The following is a 21,028-nucleotide window of genomic DNA, read 5'->3' as shown; positions in this document are numbered from 1 at the left end:
TCGATTTTCTTATATTTTGTAAATTTGTGTATTTTCATGCGTAGAACTTAAGAATGACGATTTTGCTTTTTAGAATATATTCTAAAAAGCAAAATCGTCACTCTTAAGTCATTTATTTTTTTTTTTTTTAATTTCAAAGTTTTTTCAAAGTTTTGATATTTGAACTTCAATCCACATAAACAAAAATAAAAGAAGTATTATATAATTTAAATCACAAACTATTTTCAGCTATAATTTATATAAGAAACTAATTGTGTTTTTAATAAATTAAGGTAGAGAACATAATAAAGTAAATATGCAACCATAAATTATCGAATAATAATTTTCTTACAAAAAATGTTGAAAGTAAAAAAATGGGATTTGAATTTTTTTTCTAGAATATTTTATATCTGAAAGTATACAAATTTATAAAATTATAGGAAAATCGGAGGAGAGAGCATTAGACTGCATTATTGCATATTTATCGAAATTTACATAAATATATATTACATCTTTCACTTGCGTATTAGAAAAATACGCTTAATATAAAAGAATGACGATGATACTACATAGAGAAACCGTTTGCATTCCATATTTTTGTTTCGTAAAAATTCTTCCACTCTCAAGGCTTCCAGCCGAGGAAACTGTCCTGTATAACTATCTGCTTGAATATGCTGTTCGTCATGGATTGTACAGGTTTTCGATTTCGTTGAGCTTCCATAATATAAGAGACTTTTCCTCGGGCCTCCGCTCGTGATATATCACCTCTTAAACCGAGCAGTCTGATCAAATGATCTTCGGTCATGTCAGGATATTTCTCGACTAACGAGTGCAAATCGAGGGAGAGAATCTCTGCGTCCTCACACCTCAGCACCTCGGCAAGGCGTTTTATTATTTCGAATGGCGAATTGAAGTTTCCGATTTTTGGTGCGATCCTATCGAAGAAATTCTTCAATTTATCCGCCTCCGTCATTATCTTAGATGTGCATGTCAGGCATTCATCATAAGTCTTTAGCGATATTTTCCTTTGCAGCATCGCAGATATGTAACGCTTCGCGATAAGATTCTGTGCTTCAGTGATAACATACTCGAAATTCTTAGGACTCAAGTGATTATAATCTTGAAAATAATCTTCCAAGGTAACGCAGATAGTTTCCACTGGGATAGGCGACGACAACCATTTGGGGGTGATCAAATCCTGGAAATGCAGTTCCAAATCTAAGAAAGATTCCTGTAGCAAAATAGCCGCGGCCTCGTTCCTCAAATGCTGATAGTGTGCCAAGAGACTCTCAAATTTCACAGTGGCGTCCCCGGTAGTATTGGGCATCCAATATAATTGCTTCATCTGTTGTGCTAATTCGGTAAACTGTACACAATTATTGACTATTGTAATCATATGATGAGTGAAGTAAGGTACCTGGCTTCGGTCCTCGAAATGTTTCGTTTTAAATTCTAATATCGCCTGTCTGTACATAGATCCATATTTAATTACCTGCTCAATACATAAAATTAAGGCTTGCGCCGTTAAATCAGAGCTAATGGTTTTCGCAACTTGGAGATTTTGATCGATCATCTGGAATATGATAACCGGCGCCGCCGTGTGATAATATAGCTCCTGAGTGCTACTTTCAGGCAAGATGCCGCTCCTCCAATCGAGTTTCTCTGTTTCCAGCGTTTTTCTCATCCAATCCTCATAATTTTGACACATATTCCGCAAATATTTTTCTTGGAGATCGTTTATCATTTCGGGACTAAGAAGCGGACCGATATCGGACGTGTCAATATTCAATTCGGGGTGCTGCATCAGCTCTGGTCCTGTATAAGTATTCATAATCCATGCCAATAGAGAAACATATTCGTTTCCTTCTAGCCCACCGGCAATTATATCCTTCAAGTGTTGAGATAGACTTGTATGATACATTTTGACAAAAGTTCTTACTATGTCATACCAAGGTGGAAAGCACGGTCTGCACAGAGTCTTTACTACTCTCAAATCTTCAAGAATCAAAAGTCTTGTGAGTTCTAGATATCTCACCAACCACATTTTGTTATCTGCTCTCTCATCTACCTGAGTCCCTTCGATTCTGTTGGCAACTGACTTTTCCAGTACCTTCATTGCCATTTCCTTCCACTTTTTAGGTCTACCTGGTGCCATAAATCCACTTTGCTTGTGTCTTTGAATGGCGAATTGATCTGCTTTTTCTTCTCTCTCTATAATTCTCAAAGGCGTTACTATAACGGTAGGTTCCTTCCTAACTGTATTTAAAGTTCGACTCAGCACCAGCCTGATCTGCTTTTCCATGAGCTGCGAGAGCATCTCAACATCTTCGAAGTAAGCCTTTAGCATAACCGTGTCTGCCGGTGATTGATTTGGCAGTTTATGAAGTTCATACAGCAATTCATCTCTGGAGGTTTCAAGATCCATCAGACTCTGATGCGCATGTAGCAGTTTACCTTCGTTTATCCACTGTTTCGTCTTCTCGACACTCTCAGGAACAGTGAATATGTGTTTCAGGTTTTCCTTCGCGATAACATATTGGGAATGACGCATATTCTCCTCCTGCACCGCCTGTAATCTAGAACTGAGCTTTAGAACCGAGCTAAACAGCTGGTCAATATGATCCAGGTCGTCCTTGATAGTGGCAATACTTTCCAAAGAACTTTGCAGCTGCTCGAAGCCTACCCTGACTCCGTCCAGTTGGCTCTGCATCGCGGTTTTCAACATAGTTTCGACGGACGCCTTCTTCCTGCCGATCCTACGTTTGTACATGTCAATCTTTTCCAGTTGGCCTGGCCGTTGCAGGAGGTTCGCGACATACTTCGTACCTCTAGCGACCGCCTCCTCCTCCAACTTTTGCAGATCCTCCGTGTTCGTCGTCATTTTCGACGGTTATGCACTAGACCGGCAGGTTGTCAAAATCTTGATTCCAGAAAATCCGGATGTCTGCTATGATAACATAATGACAACAATCATATGAGGAGGAATCGCTGGTTTGGGGATATTTCACGGAGATCTTCCCCCGAAATGAGACAAGGCAGTCCACATGTAAAAGCGAGCTTACCAATTGGCTTCATGACGCATCGCGAAGACACAGAATTCGTTTTTCGATTGGTGTTTAACATTTCCAAACCTCACTCTTTTGCTCCATAAGGTTTCCGAAATTGATTCAGGTTAAGTAAGGTTATAAGAGAATTTGTTCGATGTAAATATGATAAAGATATAATATTATCATAAACAGATTGAAATATTTTATCGAGAGTTGTAAATGCAAAATCTTTTTCAGATGACACATTTATCACAATTGATCTCTCTTGGATTACGAAACGCTCATCCATTTCTTTTGGCATCATGTGGTCTTGATAACATAGGTTTGTATATTCGATATGTTTTATTTTATTAACAATGGCATAATTGGATGTACCCATAAATAAATTTTTCAAAAGTAAATTTTGTAATGTTTGTTAAAAAGTTGTCAACAGAATGTGAGCAGAAATTTAAAAGAATTTAATGGAACATGACAGATTAAAATATCATAGAAATTAAACAGAATCTCATTTCATAATCATGTAAATAATATATATTCTACTTAAAGTTATAAAATTATTCACTTTATTTCTTCTGATAATTTATTATCGAATACATAATTAATTCGTAAGTAATTCTACTCGATAAAATGACACAGCGTTGATATATTGCTCATTTTACTTATTACTATTTTAATTATCTGTAATTAAATTAATGAGTGTTTTTCTTATTTAGCAAAAGTATGTGTCAGATATGCCTCAAAAAAAAGTAGTACAAGTACCAGTAACAGGAGTGGCCATGCTAGACCAAAACATAGAGGATGGAAAGTACAAGATGGAACTAATGTACAAGCAGGCACGATATTAGTATTGCAACGAACAACTAGATTTCATCCAGGTCTTAATGTAAGTATATAGTTATATCTTTTTTTTTATTTCAAATACTGTTTACTTCATATATTATTTATTTCCGATTACATAGGTTGGTTTTGGACGAAATGGAACCTTATTTGCCATGGAAGCAGGCAAAGTAATAGTAACTTGTGAACAAATTGATCCCAACTGGGAACATCCTTGGATCAAACGAAATTATAGTGGCCGTGAAGGTCGAGTTATATACAAAAAACATTTTAATGTTATTCCTATTTCTCAGCATAATCGATTCAAAGTAATAGAAAGAATATAAATATATATTATATAGAACAAATATGTAAGATTCTTTAATTGTCTCAATATGTTAAATATATCTTCATATACATGCATATATATATATATATATATATTTTATATATATAATATATATATATGTATATGTGTGCTTGCGTCCATGCATATATGCTGTGCGTATGTATGTGTATATATATATATATATGCACACACACACATGCGCGCGCGCGCACACACACACATACACTAATAAAATCAATTAGTTTAATCTTTATTAACAACTCTTAATAAAAGATTCCAAATTGAAATATAATTAATTTTGCAATCTGCAACATAAACTATTACCAGATACATATTAAATATGAAGATGTTTATAAAAAATAAAAATGTCTAGAAAGAAAGAGGATCATAACATACTTTTTATATATAGAACAGTTCCTTATTACGTCAGCTATTTTTTGATGCATTCCAATCTGCCCATTGAAAAGACTGATATTTTACTGTATCATCTTCCTCGTGATATGTAGCAAATACCAGCGTCTTTCGAACATGACAACTTAATCTGCACTTAGCTACAATGTCTAAAATAGGTATTTCTTCATCTCTGCATACACATTGTATCATAAATTGCGAATGAAACATCATTGGATCACCTATAAATAAAAAAATTTTACAAATTTGTGGCTTATATGGTTGTAATTTGCAGCCAGAATTGTAGTGATACAAAGAGAGATAGGTCATACCTGGATATACCACAAAATCAGTGCCATAATTTTCTCCACTTGTGATATAATATTGTCTCTCCCAAAGATCCTTGAACACTTTGTATTTCAATCGCTGTTCGGGAGTAAGTGGATATTTCCATTCCACTGATTTTATGTTATCTTTGTTGGACCAGGGATATGCTAATATACAAACAAATTATCAGATTATATTATATGTTTATCATCTTTGATCTTACCTGTATGTACTTGAATAAGCATGTCATTTCTAGTCAATTCAGGTACTTTAGCTAATTCTTCTTCAAGCAATTTTTCAGTATTGATTTCTATATTATCTAAGGCTTCCTGTATGTTTTTATCTAATGGTTTCTTCATTTTCTTTTTACATGTGGGTAAGCCTAATATTTTACGTTTCTTTCCTTCAACAATCTTATCCATTATGGAAATAATCTAAGGAAAAATTTATTCGTTTTATCATAAAATTTTAAAATATCTCCTAACATAGATATATAAACAAATAATTACTTGTTTCTTTCTGTTATCTTTGAAGGAATCTGCTTGCTCCTGAAATAATTTCTCTCTGTACTCCTGAAATCTTTGACGTAGTGATTCATCTGGTGAAATATTCAGAGCTGTACATTCTACAAGGCAAGCGATTTTCTTTTCAAGCAATAGAGTGACTTCCTCTGGCAGCAAAAGCAATGGGAGACCTCGTATGCCTCGTCCAATTGACTTTGACATCGAACCTATTAATTCACCAATTATTCGATGATCTTGTCGAAGTTTCAGCCAGTCTATATGAAACATCAAATTATTACATAATAACATAAATTGTTGTAAACACAAATATATTTGATAATATATTGTTTACCATCAGCATTCCATATAAAAACTTTATTCGAATGTGAAAAAATAAGATAAATAATATCTGTATCCATTTCTTCGTTTCACAATTAATATCCACAATTGATATCCCTAACAAAAAACGTGCTATTTTATTATCATTATTTACAATTTTTTTTTAAAACAAAACAAATTTTTTTTTCCTCAATTGTGCACTTTTTCAAACAATTTATTTGTTGAATTTTTCGGATATCTTCGAAGGATATAGTATCATAATTTGTTTAACTTTAAGATTTATTTCTCTTTTTTTCATTAATTCTTATTCTTATTCTCTCTTAGGGCCGGTCTCATCAACCCTGGTTAAGTTAAACAGCAGGTTAAATTTGAGAACTGCCAACTGCAAAAATAAAAACTTCGTCATTTCTAACCTAATTTCTTGTTGTAAACATTTGTATTTGTATTTCAAAGTATATATTTATATAATACTTAGTTTATTACTTTAATCCACACTCTATATACTTTCTCTTTGTCATGAATAGATTACGAGACCAAGATCGATTTTGGATTTTCTGCTATTGGCAATTCTGCTGGCCAAATTAACTAGCCGATAGCGTTAACTGGAGTTGATGAGACTGGCCCTTAATGGCATCACACCTCTCTACTTCTTACTATTATATGGTGTGTAATTTCTCGACTGTGTATTTTGAAACGAAATGAAAAAGTGAGGAAATAAAAGTGAGAAAATTCATTATGCGGAATCTACAATGCGATCGTAATGTCATTACGACAGACCAATCGGAGAAGAAAAAACTATATATTCTCTTCTCTGATTGGTCGGTCATGTCGTAACATTGTAGACTCCGCATTAGAGTATCTGCAACTTCATATGTCAAAGGTTAATAAATTTCTTCACTTTTGTAATTTTCATCTCGTTTCAAGAGAATGACGCTTGATCCACGTTGCCGATCCACGTGGTCAATCAAATATTAGATCCTTTATATATAATATAAAAGATCAAACACCTCATAAATTTATGGTAAAAATACGATGCGAGTCTGTCGTGTAAACTGTGGACTAAAATGCTATATAACATTGCAAAAGATAATGTAATGTTGTATAAAATAAGTATAAAATAAGAAAGTATAAAATAAGAAGAGTATATCTTAATGTATATCTTAATAAATAAAGAGTATATTTTAATAAATAAAGATAGTATTGTTGATTTTAGAAAAATACCAATAACATATTGCATATTTGGATATAACAGATCTAATAAAAAAAAAAAAATGAAGTATGCATCACTTTTCAATTTTCATAAGAAAGGAAAGTGATTGGCTATCACCGCCAATTTCTGCCGCGTGCAGAAGCCATTATGCAAAAGTCTGTGCTTGGGCCCTTAAATGGATTGCAGCCAGAGATGTCCTTTCGAATTGGACGCTATCGATTGGTTGATCTTTCTGTGCGCTCTTCACACTAACCACACGATTGGTAGATGCGTATGCGTTTACACCGCCGTGTATCGTGCTATGTCCCGCAGGCCTCTCACGGATGAGTTTTTAACCTTTTCACGATACGCGCGATGTGCACCGTTCGTAAGGACATCATAGTCTTTCACTTCCCCGAACAATAAGCTTCGCGGAAAGGAGGGGTTAAGGTCGGAAGGGCGGGAGGAAGCGCGAGAGGCGACCGTCGAACATCTGTCACTGAGCGAGTGTATCAGCCAGTCAGTCGATCAACCCACCCCGTTCAGTCCCGAAAACGGTGACACTGTCATGGCACCCGCTTTTGTGATTTTTTGAGAACGCACGGCCACGCACCGTACATAACAACACAACACGCACACGATCCGACACGCGAGTCCGCACCGCTGTCACGCTCGACGATTTTTACACGGATAAACGGAAAAAACCTCCTCTCGTGCACACGGTGAGTACGGATTCATCGGACTGTTGTTTACCTGATGCGCGCCTGCAGCTTCATCTGAATGAAGGGCGAGCCCTTCGCGAAGCGCGTTTTTATCCCGCTTGTCTAATTATCCGCGGCCCGCATCCGTAAACGCGAGGCAATCGCGAAAAGAACGCGAAAGTGAACCTCCTTCACTCCATGCAGACGTCTATTGAAAAAATTACGTGGATCATGATTTCCTCTTGAGTGCTTTTCAGAATTTATATGATTGCCATACGCTCGTCTTGCGTCTCTTAGCGAGTATCGCGCATAGTAAGATAATGTAAATGAAAAACAGATTTTGTATTAAGTACACAAAATATCATGTATGTATTAATTGTTTGTTAATTATGTATATATTTTTTTGTTAATTGTAAAAATCATAAATATGTCATTTTGAAAGCTGCAGAATGAAATTGCTATTGATATATCTCTCCCTCCGTCAGTAATATCCATGTAATATTGTTAGATATGACACTTCTGAGACTTGAATATAACATATTAAATATCATCTAACAATTAGACCAGTGTACACTAATAATGTACTTACGTCGTAATTATGTCTTTTCTTCTAGATATTAAATCATGAGCTCAGGTAGACCAATAAAATGTGTAGTGGTAGGAGATGGGACAGTAGGAAAGACCTGCATGTTGATATCATATACGACAGACAGTTTTCCTGGAGAATACGTACCTACTGTGTAAGTATATTGCTATTTATGCTATTGATATTGTAGAACATCTGCTTTCTATCAAGAAACCTTTTTCTTGTAATTAATAACTCATGCATTAAGGGAATACTTTATAGTCTGGTTTTTGTGCCTTAGTTTCCTTTTCTTAGACCAATCAAATGGAGTGGCTAATAATAGTAACAGAATATGAGATACCTAACTTCTGTATACAGGAAGTAATTCATTTTGAGCCATCTTTTTGTTACTTCCTGTCCTTTAGATTCTCACTAGAATCTATTTTTGTTAAATTCCATCTCATTTGGCAATATCTTTGTCATTTTATGCTCTGTAATTAAGATACAACTACCTAAATGAAAATATAAGCAATGATTAAAATCTCTTTTTAGTTATTGTTATTTTTATTTTTATTTTGAGATTTTAAAATATTTAATAAATAGCAGTGAATAAATTAAGATTAAAATAAAATATATAATTAAATGTATATAAGTTGATTAAGTTTGTAATATTTTACCTAGATTTGACAACTATTCCGCACCAATGGTTGTTGATGGAATTCCGGTTAGTTTAGGACTGTGGGACACAGCAGGACAGGAAGACTATGACAGACTGCGTCCTCTGTCCTATCCTCAGACAGATGTGTTTCTCATTTGTTTCTCAGTAACAAGTCCTTCATCGTTTGAAAATGTTACCAGTAAATGGTATCCTGAAATAAAACATCACTGCCCAGATGCACCAATGATACTTGTTGGAACTAAAATAGACTTACGAGATGATCGTGAAACGCTTACCGCCTTAGCTGAACAGGGCCTTAGTGCTATTAAACGTGAACAGGGACAAAAGCTGGCAAACAAAGTATGAAGAAACAAATTATTCTTTATTTTATATGTAATCTATTTTTTTATATAATCTAAAACAGTTTAGTCTATAGCAGAACGTTAATATTTGTTATAGATTCGCGCAGTGAAATATATGGAGTGTTCTGCTCTTACGCAACGTGGATTGAAACAGGTATTCGATGAAGCAGTACGTGCCGTTTTAAGACCCGAACCACAAAAACGTCGACAAAGAAGGTGCATTATGTTATAAACGATGGAAGGAATTGACGGGAATCATAGGTATACACATATATAAAGCAACGGATCAAAATAAATTTGATCATTGAATGTGAAAAAATATGAATGTTTTAAAGAGAAGATGAATAGTACATGCATTTTAACGAATTATTCTGGCAGCTATAGAATATACCATATTACGGAAAGAGTACAATTTAATACTTCCTGGTCTCAACATAAGTCGTGATCACTAATTCACGGCCAGAAAGTTCAGACAACGAGAAAGTAAGAAGAAAAGAAAAAGGATAGACTAAATATTTAGCAGCATTTGCAGGAGGATGTTTACAAGTTACAAGCTTACAAATGTTTTTCCTTAAACTTACATTTATACATATATTTGCATAATAGTAAAAGGTATGTGACGATAGCAACATACAATCGATGATAGTCTAATGGAAAATAACTCGTGACATTTTTTTCTACGTATTCTACGAGAGAATCTCTGTTATTTAATATTGGAATCCTGTTATTTAATATTGGAGTCCTGCAAATCGATGATAATACAGTGTAAATGTGCTGTGATGATAAAGCATTAAGTACCGAAGCTTTACTTATCAGGGCTGCCAGATTTTCAACTTTTTACATTTACAATAGTAGAAACATTGATTTTAATACATATAACGCGATAGCTATTATAACAATCACAAGCTGACAAGTTTTACAAAAATGTAAAATTAGCATTATAGAATTATTTAAATATGCAGTGCCATAGCAACGAAAAATCAAAGGAATTTTGCAAGCACTCTTAAATCAATCAGTTTTGGACAATATATATGTATATTTTTTACTAACAAATACGGGAATTTTTAAAAGATCAAGATGTAGTCAGAGAAATTGGAATGCATAACGATTCTTTAGACAAAAGTAGCATGTTTGTCTTTCCATCATTTTGAAACATTTGAAACTTTTATTCTTATCAATATTTTTGATAAGATATGTATGATATGCATACAGAATACTGCCATGAAATAACATAACACGGAAATTTCACGGAAATTTCAATATTTCTAATATTAGAGAAAAAGAAATCAATAATCTTGTGTAATAATTATTGAAATTAAATTTTATAATGCACATAAGACATTTTGTTATTTAAAATTGCAACATATCTGTGTTGAAAGAAATAACATATTAATAATGTATATGTGAGTTTTTTAATATTTATTTTTTGATAAATTAAAAATGGGAATTTTATTATGATTTTACGTGTGTATTACGAAATTTTAATATGATTTTCTATTTGTAACGTAATATTTTTTATTCGTGCTTGTAACAAAATAACGATATCGTACTAAAGTTTCTGCATTAGTGCAATTTGATCTATTAATAATATTCGAACTTTTCACGTGCATAAATGAAATACTCATCATAAAAATAATAATCAAAAGAAATAGCAATTGATAATAATGCAAAATAGTGGTAACAAGTACATGCCATGCAAAGTCCATTTTGAAATTGAAATGGAAATAGCACAATGTATTTTTTTAAATACCATAGTATATCTCGCTCTCTTCCATTTATTTGTATGAAAATTGTTTATATACAAATTATGAGGAAACCAGTATGGTTTAGAAAAAGGTTATATATCTTCTATAAATAAGTGTTGCTATAAAGTTGCAAAATCATTGTTTTTAAATTCATTATTTTACAAATCGATCATAATTGCGATTGCACTTTTTTGCTAATTTTTTTCTATTTATCTAAAAGAATCAAGTTTTACTAACGTAGACATTATATATGCTCTCTAAAAACTCAAAATAACGAAATAGATATTATACTATTTGTAATTATGCTATTTTTTTTATATTTAAAAGCTTAAGATAGAAAAGATAGGACCTTTGTGCCATATATTTTTCATTTGTAATACATATATTAAAAAAACATTTCCAAATTATTTATGATATTTAAAGTTGGATTAAAGAAAAACTTTTAATATCAAAGTAACTAAGATAATTATTTAAAAAATATATATTTTTGCATTTTGTTTTTAAAAAAGTAATTTGAAAATAATGAAGAGCATAAACTTTCTTTTTATAATTTGCATTATTAATACAAATTTTATAGTTGCATAAGAAGTTTAACGATCGATGATCGTTTTGGCTATTCTAGTCTCAAAATGCTATGAGAAGCAAACGAAAAGACATATTGCAGCTTAATAGATGTACATAATGTAGCATAACGTACTTTAAATTTCTCAATTTCATATTTTTTAAAACGTAATTATGGATTTTTTTACTCTTGATTTTTATGCGCCAATAGGTCTTATCATGGAACCATTTAATTAATTCAAACATTGCAGTAATATTCGTCTTTTTTGTTTGATTTGTGTGACATGTTTGAAATAAAATACAATAATTGCTAAATTTTATATATATATATATATATATATATATATATTTGTTTAGCGATAATATATATTTATAATAGTTTTATTATCGTGAAAATAAATTACTAGAATATTGCTGAATTAAAAACATATCTTAAATAATTGTTTTTAGTATCTTTTATTTTCTTTTATTGCAATGTAAGATAGTTTAAATTTTTAATATGTATACCCCTGCATATGTATAATAACGCATTATAATTAAACATAATAATATACTACAAATATGTATTATAATGTAATACATAGATTGCATTTTTTGTAAGTAGTGCATTTATCTTAAATTTTTAGGTACTTAAGTTTATTAAATCTTTTATATTGCATACTGCCAAATAAATGATTAGCGACAATGCGACAATATTTGTTTATTTTGTATTTTTCTTTTAATCTTTTTTTTTTCGTTTAATATTTTTTATAATTTTTAATTATTAAAATTAAACAGAAAAAGATTACATTAATTAATACAATTAACAGGATAAGTATATTGCTTGCATTTATCAATAATAAACTTTAATTTAGGCACAATGTAATTTAAAATCACACTACTTACAATTTTTGCATTTAACGGAAATTGTAGGATGCGAATTACTTTCTCATCTTTCCTCTTTTTGACGAAATTATTGAGGGATTGCTATGAACCAAAGGTATATATTACAGTTTAAAATAACATCTATGTTTTGTATTATGGACTATTGCACATAAGTATAAAAAGAATGAATGTATGAAATGTAAAGATATTCTAGTCACCACGAATTTGTTTCTAACTTTTGTTTGTGTATGTGGATAATGCTCTCAGATTGCATATAAGCAGAACATAATCCTTAAAGATGGAGCAATTTAGCGTGTGAATGAGCGAAAAGGGAAATAAAGATGGAACGAAAAAGAAAGGGGATATGAAAGTAAAGATGCAACTTAATATTGTCAATTTAGATAAAATGCAAGAAAACCAAACGATGGGAATAGAAATTCTGTAGAAATTACAAATATATGTATATGTGCTAGGATACATAACTTTAATTATGAGTAATTTATAAACATTTGTCTATTTTCGTATATATGACAGAATTCGTTATTTATATACTAACAGGACAGCATAAGAGAGCGCCCCATCGTTTTTATGAAGTTTTTAAATCTATTGATTTATAAATTTATAATAAATATATTCCACATTAATTTTATAAATTTACTTTACAAAAAGACATATACTTCTATAACTATATTTTCTATATTTAATGCACTCTTTTGCTGTCAATATGAAAGCGAATCAGTAACAAATAGTGGCCTCGAAATTAATTTCGATTATCCTGTTTCCTTATATGAAAAAATTATGATTATGAAAAATTATTGACGATTGTAATGTGAGTAATATGATTATATAAACGCATATTCTATATGGCACTAGGAAGCATTTATTTTTTATTTACATGTATTTTAAAAAAACTTTTTCAAATAAATGATGCAATAAATTACAAGATAGTGTAATTTTTAACATTTTTAGTTATGTATATTTTGTCTTGTTTGTTTTTAAGAGATCCTTGAGATATATTTTCCTTTCTTGATTTAATATTGGCTGTCATTTTAGAAAATTTTCTTATGTATGTGTAAGTTAGAAGACATTTTAGTAATAAAAATATTTCTGCAATTATTATTACAATTGCAGAGAGATACACAATTTTAATTTTATATTTATTTTTTATCAAATTTTTTGTTTGATAAATGATTTCCATGCTAAGCTTCCACCTTGTTTAAATCCAATGCTATTTAACCCGAAGAAAAATTTTTCAGTCATTTCAAAAATATTTTTAGTGTTATATATTTATGTCACGCGAGAAAATACGTTCAAATTTATAATAATTTTGAAGATTGTCAAGCAATTTTCCTCTTTAATTACAATCCACGTCTGAATTTTAAGTGCTTGTGATTTAATAATGATTAATGAAAATAAAAAATTATAGACATTTTCTTTATTTAATTTTCCATTTTACCTGCGGTATTGTTTATCGCAAGGTCGAAATTACATAGAAAGGGACAAGGGCGCGGTCCAGGAGCGTCGGTTCGACGAGCCGGCCCTGGATCGGCCACGTGTTGGATGAAGACGGCGCGCGACCCGCTTGGCTTTGCCCATCTCCGTCTGTACGCGACAGGGGGCAGACGGGAGAAGTACGTGTGACATCAGACGAGGTGGCGCGCGAGGGGTGGATCGGGGATGCAATTGTGTGCTGTGCATGCGACATTGTCGTCCGTGTGAGCCCTCGCTATAGACGCGTCAGTCGGTAGTGCGCGTAACGTAACGTAAAACAGCGAGGCGAGAACGTGGAGCGGGGTCGTGTAGGGGCGAACACTACGTCGCGAATACCCTCTCGCGCCCGTCATCGCCATGGCTCCATCGTGCGCGTGGTCTTTTCGTAAGAACCTCAACCGGTTCCTCATCGATGCGCCGATCTTGCTATGCCTGATCGTGCTGGTGAGCTTGTTCAACCTTTCCCTGTGTCTCTACGAGGACCAAGTCGGCAAATTCGATTGGTAAATAATCGAAGCAGCCTCTCTAAATAATGCAAAGGGGAGAAAGAGAGAGACATGTATATAACTATGTTCCCCGCCGCTTGACAGCGCCGTGGGAACGTTACCGCGAGAATGTTATCGTCTTCTCCGGGAATTAATAACATTTGCGGGATGTTTCAGGAGGCAGAACTACGTTGGGAAAATTAAATTCGCCAGCTTCGATACGGTATCCACGGCGAAAAAGATTATTGTCGCCACGGAGGAGAACGTTATTGCCGCTCTTAATCTAAAATCGGGTAAATAAAAAGTATTTATGATTTTTTTTATTACACATTGTCTCGACATTCGCTTCTGGTCAATAAAAAGCGCATCGCTCTTTATCTCTTAGACATTTAATTGTTTTAATCGTTTCACTGTTGATTATATTGTTTTGGCTCTGTCAACATTACATGATGATGATTAAGCACATCTCTTCGTGCGCATTTATATTATGAATTAAACATTAGTCTAATTGTAGAGCATCGCGCCCTGAGAAATGTCATTAGGTAGATCGACATACAAATAAATGTATTGACAATATTTGTAATGTAACAGGTCAGATATTATGGAGGCGAGTATTGGAAAAAGGTTATGGCGGTCGTATCAGAACCCTAGGAGGTATTGCAGATGGAGATTTGATATCTGTAAGCGGAGGAGTTCCTGCCATCGTTCGCGCCTGGGATTTGGCGACTGGTCACATAATCAACGAATGGCCAATAGCTGAGCAAAATACCGACAGGTTTGTGTAAAAATGAATTATCATTGAAATATAATCTTTTCTATATAAGTTCAGGTTTAATAATGTTAACAAGATAGACAATTGTCTATAAGTATGCTATTTTTTTTAATATTTAACAACTTTAAGAAAGGTTGATAGAAGGAGAGTAATATGGATATTGTATATCATACAAAGTTGAATATTTACTGTATAATTGTTTTTAAAAAATTAAGTATATATATATATATATATATATATGTGTATGTAAAATATAATCCATTACTTTTGCAGACATGCATCTCCATTTATATCGTTTTCTACATTGGGCTTGTATTCTGCTGACAGGTCTTTTTATTTTTATTCAAAGCACTGTCAATGATATATGTTTTGTACACCTAACTGTAACTCTTGCTGTTGTAAATTAGGCTGCTTAAATTCAGTGCTTTATATTTTTATATATTTATCACTGTCGAATGATACACACATATATGTATACACAAAATAGGAAATGTTTTTGTGATAAAAAATTAACATTTTATTACAATTGTACAAAGATTGTACAAAGTTATGGAGTATATTTTGATGTACCAAGTATTTTTTTAGAATATATAATTCACAAATAATTTATTATTATCCAGGATAAAAGATGTGAAGTGGCATATCAAAGATGGAACGTTGCATCATATATTACCTATTTATAATAGTGGAGTAGAAGTAACATCTTATGACAGCAAGACTGGAGAAAAATTAAAGACTCGAAGAGTTTCCGCACCATTTATAAGTCGAGAAACAGAGTAAGCAATTTCAAATTTAAATCACATTTGTTTTCTCGCTTTATCTATTTATTAGTATGCAAATTTTCTCTTTCAATTGTTTACTTCGATTTTGAAAATGGTTTTAATGGTTTTAATTCTTTAGGTGTGTTCTAGCAGCTCCATATTTAGCATGTTTGAAGGGAGACAGTTCTTTAGCTGTAGTATTCTTGGTACATTTATTTGATACTAATGCACAATCACAGTCAGTTACGATAAATACAATATTCGGAGCTGGCGCACAAGGGCCATATAAACTAGAATCCGTATTTGGAGAAGGACCCGTAATTTCCATTAACGCTGATAACGATCAAAGAAAGCGGATTTTAGTAATCGGAGAATTTCCAACTCCCATACAGAGAGATATTTCTGGAGATGCAACTCTTTATGTTGTTTCTATTGATAATGAAAAAGTACTTTTAGAAACGACGTATAAAAATGGAGTAAATATTAAAACATATTCTTTTCTATTTCTAGATAGATTCATTAATGTAGCTTTTTTTACAAATTTCCTATTATATTTTTAGAGGATAGAAATAACAGCCACAAACTTGTTATCATCTGTACCTATATCTGATTTGTCGGTTACTTTGACTCATGCTTCTATACAATCGCCAATCATAATGGCATCTGTATGTCCCCGTCAAACGAAAGGGATAACGTGTCGTCACTTGTTATCTTCGCAAGATCATACCATCGCATTATTACAACACAATAAGTTGGTATGGACAAGAGAAGAAGCCCTCGCTAGTATTGTGGCCGTTGAAATTATGGAATTACCTATGTCTGATAGAGATCAAGCTATTGAAACGGAATTTGATCAGAAAGAGAGTAAGTAAAATTGTTTATATATAATATGTATGTTAAGCGTAAAAAATCTAGTACAAATCAAATGGAAAAGAATTTTTTAATAATTGAATTTAACAATTTTTTCATAATTGAATTTGATTAGATACTTTTTATATAATATTATATATGTAACTCATGTTTATTTATAGCAATCTTATATAATTCTTTTATTAATAAGTAGTATGCCAGACATAAGATACTATTTGTTGTATTACTGTAATATGTTGAATGTGACACATATACTTGTGCTTCCAAGATACAACTTATTTTCTTCTCACAAGGAGATGGCAAACATTGTGAAATATAAAACTGAATAAGTTATAGTTTATTCGAAAGGGAAGATCGAGAGTATAAAAAGTATAAAAGGATTTGAGTACATGGACCTTAATTTCGGAGAAATTTGCATACAAAATTAGTCATTCAGCATTTTTTTTAATAACGGTTATATCTTGTTGACAAAATTAATTTTTGTTATTATTTGTAATAAAATATTAATAATTATACATTATTATTATATGTATTGAAAAATAACGACAATTTTTACACATATATTAATTTATTTTTTTTTTTATTTATTATAAAATTCGGAATTTGCAGCACAATGTTGTGGGTAAAAATTGAAATAAAAACATTGAAAACACAAATGGATCGCACATCATGAACATTTGATAAAAGAATAATTTATTTTACACAAACATTTTACATTATGTATGCATTATGTTTGCAGGGAAACATAATTGGTTAACATTATAAAAAATTTCGCGTTTATTTGCCAACTTTGATGCGTACCAAGCATATTGTATCATATTTTTAAATTGTGGAGCGTTTAATAAGTAATGTGTTAATGATTGAATTCTTATTGCATTATATCGAAAATTCAATTCTATTCTTTTTCCATCAACAAGAATATCTGGATAGTTTTTCGAATTCGTTTAATAATAATTTTTACTTGCCTGTAAAAATAGATGTCGCAAGGTTGACAAATCGGAGTACACTTTGGATATTTGTAAATTAAATGTTGGCTTATTTTCATCATTTATGAAATTTTCATTATACATGTGAATGTTTTTTTGACCTCCCCAAGAATCAACAATTAGCAAAAATTGATTGTTGCCTTTAATTACATTTTACATTTTAATATTGTTTTTAAATACTGTTCATATAAATATGAAGTGAGTTTACCTGACTTTGAGCAGACAATAACAACATTTTTGCACAATTTTAACAGTTCATCGACTTCTATTTTAATGCGTACTCCAAATGTATCTCCCTATTCTATAATTGTTAATAAAGTCAGACAACCACCTTAATGATGCTACAAAACGAAAGGCACATTTATTTTTCTCTTCCACATTTTGGAATTGAGTTGCAGCAGCCATAGCCCACTGCTGTAATTGTTGCCTTGTTACTAATTGTTTCTGATTTCATGCTTCGGTAAATCAATCATAAACATTTTTTTTTTACAATATCCATTTTATCTATAAATATGCCACCTGTTAAAATTTCTTTCTTGAAACGTATAATTTCGCTATTATGGTGTAATTGTTGTTTAAATCTTCCTTGTAAATATTTAAAGCTCCCAGTTTGGATGTTTATTTGCAGTCATAACGATTTTTAATTTAACATCGAAAGATACTCTATCATACTTTATTTTACAAGATTTTTCAGGTGGCACATATTCTTCATCAGTCATTAACAACATGGCTTGCTTCATTTCTATTTCCTCCACATCTGCTTCAGTTTCGTTACGCAAAAAAATATTCGGTTTCCTCGACAATCGTACATTTCCCCAACATTTTTATAAAATTTTTGAACAATTTTCCAGCAATTTCTTTAGCAGATTTTGTAAATTGTCCAGGTGAATCGGCATAAATAAGATCAAATTGTAACAACATGTCTGTGAAAAAATTCAATATTTTTACGTTATATTTTCTGTGATGTTTGTAAAAAAAATAAATATTAATAATAATAAAAATATTAGCCTTTAAAATATGCGATGGCATCGGTTAAATCTTCTTTTGCAATATCACATTTTGTCAATATTTGTATCTGTTTCATCAAGAATGGATCTATATTTGCTTCTTCCATTTTTATTATTAATATAGAACAAAGATAACGAATGACTTCTACATTGATTTATACTCGTGAAAATGCGTGAGAATACTGATCAAGAACGTAGCTCTAACGATTTTTTCAAGTCGTAATCTGTGCGCATGTATTAGAGAGGACAGATATCTGCTGAAGATTGTTTGTAATATACACTGCCTGACAAAAATATGATACAATTTGCTTGGTCAAAATTGACAAATAAGCGCGAAATTTTTTACGTTAATTAATTATGTTTTTATTTCAATTTTTACTTACAACATTGTGCTGCAATGTCCGAATTTTATAATAAATAAAAAGAAATAAATAAACATTAATATATGTATAAAAATTGTTATTTTTTAATACATATAATAATAATGTATAATTATTAATATTTTATTGCAAATAATAACAAAAATTAATTTTGTCGACAAAATATAACCATTATTAAAAAAAAAATGCCGAATGCCTAATTTTGTATGCAAATTTCGAAACTAAGATCCATGCACTCAAACCCTTTTACACTTTTTATCTCGACTTCCCCTTTCGAATGAACTATAGCTCATTCAATTTTGTATTTCACAATTCTTGCCATCTCCTTGTCAATATTGAGTTTACAACATTTGAAGGATATGGAGAAGCTTGTTTTGATTAATAACACTCTTATTAAAACGACATATTGTTTATCGGCAACACACAATTCAAATTTCTAATAACAATCTATCTGTTAAGTTATATTAATTAACTCTCTTTTGTGAATGGCTGCTGGCAGGTATTGATGTAGACAGTTCATGTAAGTAGTGGAGCAGGAAGGCTGGTTTTAATGCAATATTTTGTTTTATTGCTACAGACTTATATTTGCATGGTATAACTTTGTGTATAGACTCCTAAAAATATTAAGAGGTGTAAAATATAATTTACGTGTGATCATCTAGAATATCCTTTAAAGTAACATAATTATATTACTCTCTGCATGTATATACTGCAAGAAATAAAAATCCACATTCGATATTTGATATGATTGAGTTCGGATGAAATATTATCGATACAAATAATGTAGCAATCATCATTAATGTATGATAACCAGCTACGTAAAATGCATGAACAGTTTTATGACTTTCATCATAGAATATGTAAAAGTCATTGAATTTGCTGAGAACATTCCATAATGCAATACAATAGCTTAATAATCATAAAATATACAGTTTGTTATTCTTTCCCTAAACATCTAATTTTTATTAGCCTCCTGCTGTATCATCTAACGTACAGATTTCAATAGTACGATTATTCAGGGATATATACATTTCCTAATGTTGTAATATTACTGTTATACAGGGGATGTTCTAAGTATGTTTCTTCGAAGGATTACTTCGCAGATTAATCAAGCCAGAGCATTCTTCCAAACGTTACTAGACTTCGTGCCTCTACAATCCAATCAACGTATCGATTTAGTACAAGATAAATTTGGTTTACATAAAATGATCGTAGTCGTTACATCTGCCGGAAAGGTATGAATTTGTTTAAATCAAAAGGCATCTTATATTACATTCTATATTCTTTGCAGTTATATGGTATCGAAACCAGAAAGGGTGAAATTATTTGGCAATTCAGATTACCTAATATCCGTGGTTTCACAAAACTATCTAATACAATGATTTTGTATGTACAAAGAGGCAGCAGACATTTTCCTCATCCACCTCAATGTGCATTATTAGCAGAAGACAAAGTAAGATGTGCATTTATATTTTATTTTCATTAGTAAATGCGTAAATCTTGTATTTATTTCATGATATTTCACTTATATTATTTTTGGCATTATAATATAGGAAAGTGGAGAAGGTATTATATATACCTTTAATCCGATTACCGGACAACCGTTGGATGGAATGGTGAAACTTGGTTATAGAATAAAGCAGTCTATGTTACTGCATGTAGCGACTGACGACTTTTTGCGCGGTATCCTTATTCTTGATGCACGGGATAAAGTTCATGTTTATCCTGAAAGCGCTACGGCGGTTGCAGCTTTATTTGGAAAAAATACGTATCTTTTTACTGCTGATCAAACGACAGGAATATTATCTGGCTTCTCTCTTTCATATAGTACAACTCAGGTTTGTTTCATGTCAATGATATTTAACTTATGATATTAATAGA

At 31.7% G+C, this 21,028-nt stretch overlaps 5 protein-coding genes and 1 long non-coding RNA gene across 13 annotated transcripts in view; 3 read left to right on the top strand and 3 right to left on the bottom strand.

Annotated features, from left to right (window-relative positions):
* Positions 1–111: 111 nt before the first annotated feature.
* Sec6 (Exocyst complex component Sec6) lies at positions 112–3,167 on the bottom strand. Its single transcript, XM_011631732.3, has 2 exons — positions 3,042–3,167; positions 112–2,926 (listed from the first exon to the last, which is right to left on the bottom strand). The coding sequence occupies exon 2, from the start codon at positions 2,858–2,860 to the stop codon at positions 602–604; it is 2,259 nt and encodes a 752-aa protein (XP_011630034.2). The 5' UTR covers positions 2,861–2,926; positions 3,042–3,167; the 3' UTR covers positions 112–601.
* Positions 3,032–4,210, top strand: mRpL27 (mitochondrial ribosomal protein L27). Of its 3 annotated transcripts, none has more exons than XM_089077876.1 (4): positions 3,032–3,155; positions 3,264–3,348; positions 3,740–3,909; positions 3,986–4,210. In XM_089077876.1, the coding sequence occupies exons 2-4, from the start codon at positions 3,264–3,266 to the stop codon at positions 4,187–4,189; spliced, it is 459 nt and encodes a 152-aa protein (XP_088934002.1). In that variant the 5' UTR covers positions 3,032–3,155; the 3' UTR covers positions 4,190–4,210. The 3 variants fall into 3 exon arrangements, with proteins under 3 accessions (XP_088934002.1, XP_011630035.1, XP_088934003.1); XM_011631733.3 differs by having other exon boundaries at positions 3,062–3,182; XM_089077877.1 differs by having other exon boundaries at positions 3,132–3,150.
* Tsen34 (tRNA splicing endonuclease subunit 34) lies at positions 3,567–6,486 on the bottom strand. 3 transcript variants are annotated; one of them, XM_089077869.1, is made up of 7 exons: positions 6,234–6,486; positions 5,764–6,132; positions 5,418–5,686; positions 5,132–5,342; positions 4,914–5,075; positions 4,588–4,823; positions 3,567–4,496 (listed from the first exon to the last, which is right to left on the bottom strand). In XM_089077869.1, the coding sequence occupies exons 2-6, from the start codon at positions 5,828–5,830 to the stop codon at positions 4,618–4,620; spliced, it is 915 nt and encodes a 304-aa protein (XP_088933995.1). In that variant the 5' UTR covers positions 5,831–6,132; positions 6,234–6,486; the 3' UTR covers positions 3,567–4,496; positions 4,588–4,617. The 3 variants fall into 3 exon arrangements, with proteins under 3 accessions (XP_088933995.1, XP_088933994.1, XP_088933993.1); XM_089077868.1 differs by having other exon boundaries at positions 3,567–4,508; positions 6,234–6,485; XM_089077867.1 differs by having other exon boundaries at positions 3,567–4,823; positions 6,234–6,483.
* Positions 6,487–7,200: 714 nt separating this feature from the next.
* Positions 7,201–13,338, top strand: Mtl (Rac family small GTPase Mtl). Of its 2 annotated transcripts, XM_011631729.3 has the most exons (5): positions 7,201–7,661; positions 8,255–8,380; positions 8,887–9,223; positions 9,323–9,486; positions 9,604–13,338. In XM_011631729.3, the coding sequence occupies exons 2-4, from the start codon at positions 8,265–8,267 to the stop codon at positions 9,455–9,457; spliced, it is 588 nt and encodes a 195-aa protein (XP_011630031.1). In that variant the 5' UTR covers positions 7,201–7,661; positions 8,255–8,264; the 3' UTR covers positions 9,458–9,486; positions 9,604–13,338. The 2 variants fall into 2 exon arrangements, with proteins under 2 accessions (XP_011630031.1, XP_088933996.1); XM_089077870.1 differs by having other exon boundaries at positions 7,205–7,661; positions 9,323–13,338.
* A 657-nt stretch (positions 13,339–13,995) lies between these two features.
* EMC1 (ER membrane protein complex subunit 1) overlaps positions 13,996–21,028 on the top strand; it is a 9,198-nt gene continuing 2,165 nt past the window's right edge. The window contains exons 1-11 of one of the 3 annotated variants that reach the window (XM_089077862.1): positions 13,996–14,389; positions 14,549–14,664; positions 14,963–15,146; positions 15,417–15,470; positions 15,764–15,919; positions 16,044–16,380; positions 16,465–16,768; positions 19,647–19,667; positions 20,210–20,382; positions 20,439–20,600; positions 20,701–20,985. In XM_089077862.1, the coding sequence (XP_088933988.1) occupies positions 14,244–14,389; positions 14,549–14,664; positions 14,963–15,146; positions 15,417–15,470; positions 15,764–15,919; positions 16,044–16,380; positions 16,465–16,768; positions 19,647–19,667; positions 20,210–20,382; positions 20,439–20,600; positions 20,701–20,985 (1,938 nt within the window). In that variant the 5' untranslated portion in view covers positions 13,996–14,243. The remainder of the gene's footprint in view (positions 14,390–14,548; positions 14,665–14,962; positions 15,147–15,416; positions 15,471–15,763; positions 15,920–16,043; positions 16,381–16,464; positions 16,769–19,646; positions 19,668–20,209; positions 20,383–20,438; positions 20,601–20,700; positions 20,986–21,028) is intronic. The other 2 variants (XM_089077863.1, XM_011631725.3) reach the window with 2 other exon arrangements.
* LOC148936512 (uncharacterized) lies at positions 17,447–19,000 on the bottom strand. The gene is made up of 2 exons (XR_016139462.1): positions 18,769–19,000; positions 17,447–18,683 (listed from the first exon to the last, which is right to left on the bottom strand). It is a non-coding gene; the product is annotated as an uncharacterized LOC148936512 (long non-coding RNA).

Source organism: Pogonomyrmex barbatus, unplaced genomic scaffold (assembly GCF_055798465.1).
Source record: "Pogonomyrmex barbatus isolate J1 unplaced genomic scaffold, ASM5579846v1 scaffold20, whole genome shotgun sequence".
Taxonomy (NCBI): domain Eukaryota; kingdom Metazoa; phylum Arthropoda; class Insecta; order Hymenoptera; family Formicidae; genus Pogonomyrmex; species Pogonomyrmex barbatus.
This window is presented reverse-complemented; position numbering and strand designations above follow the sequence as displayed.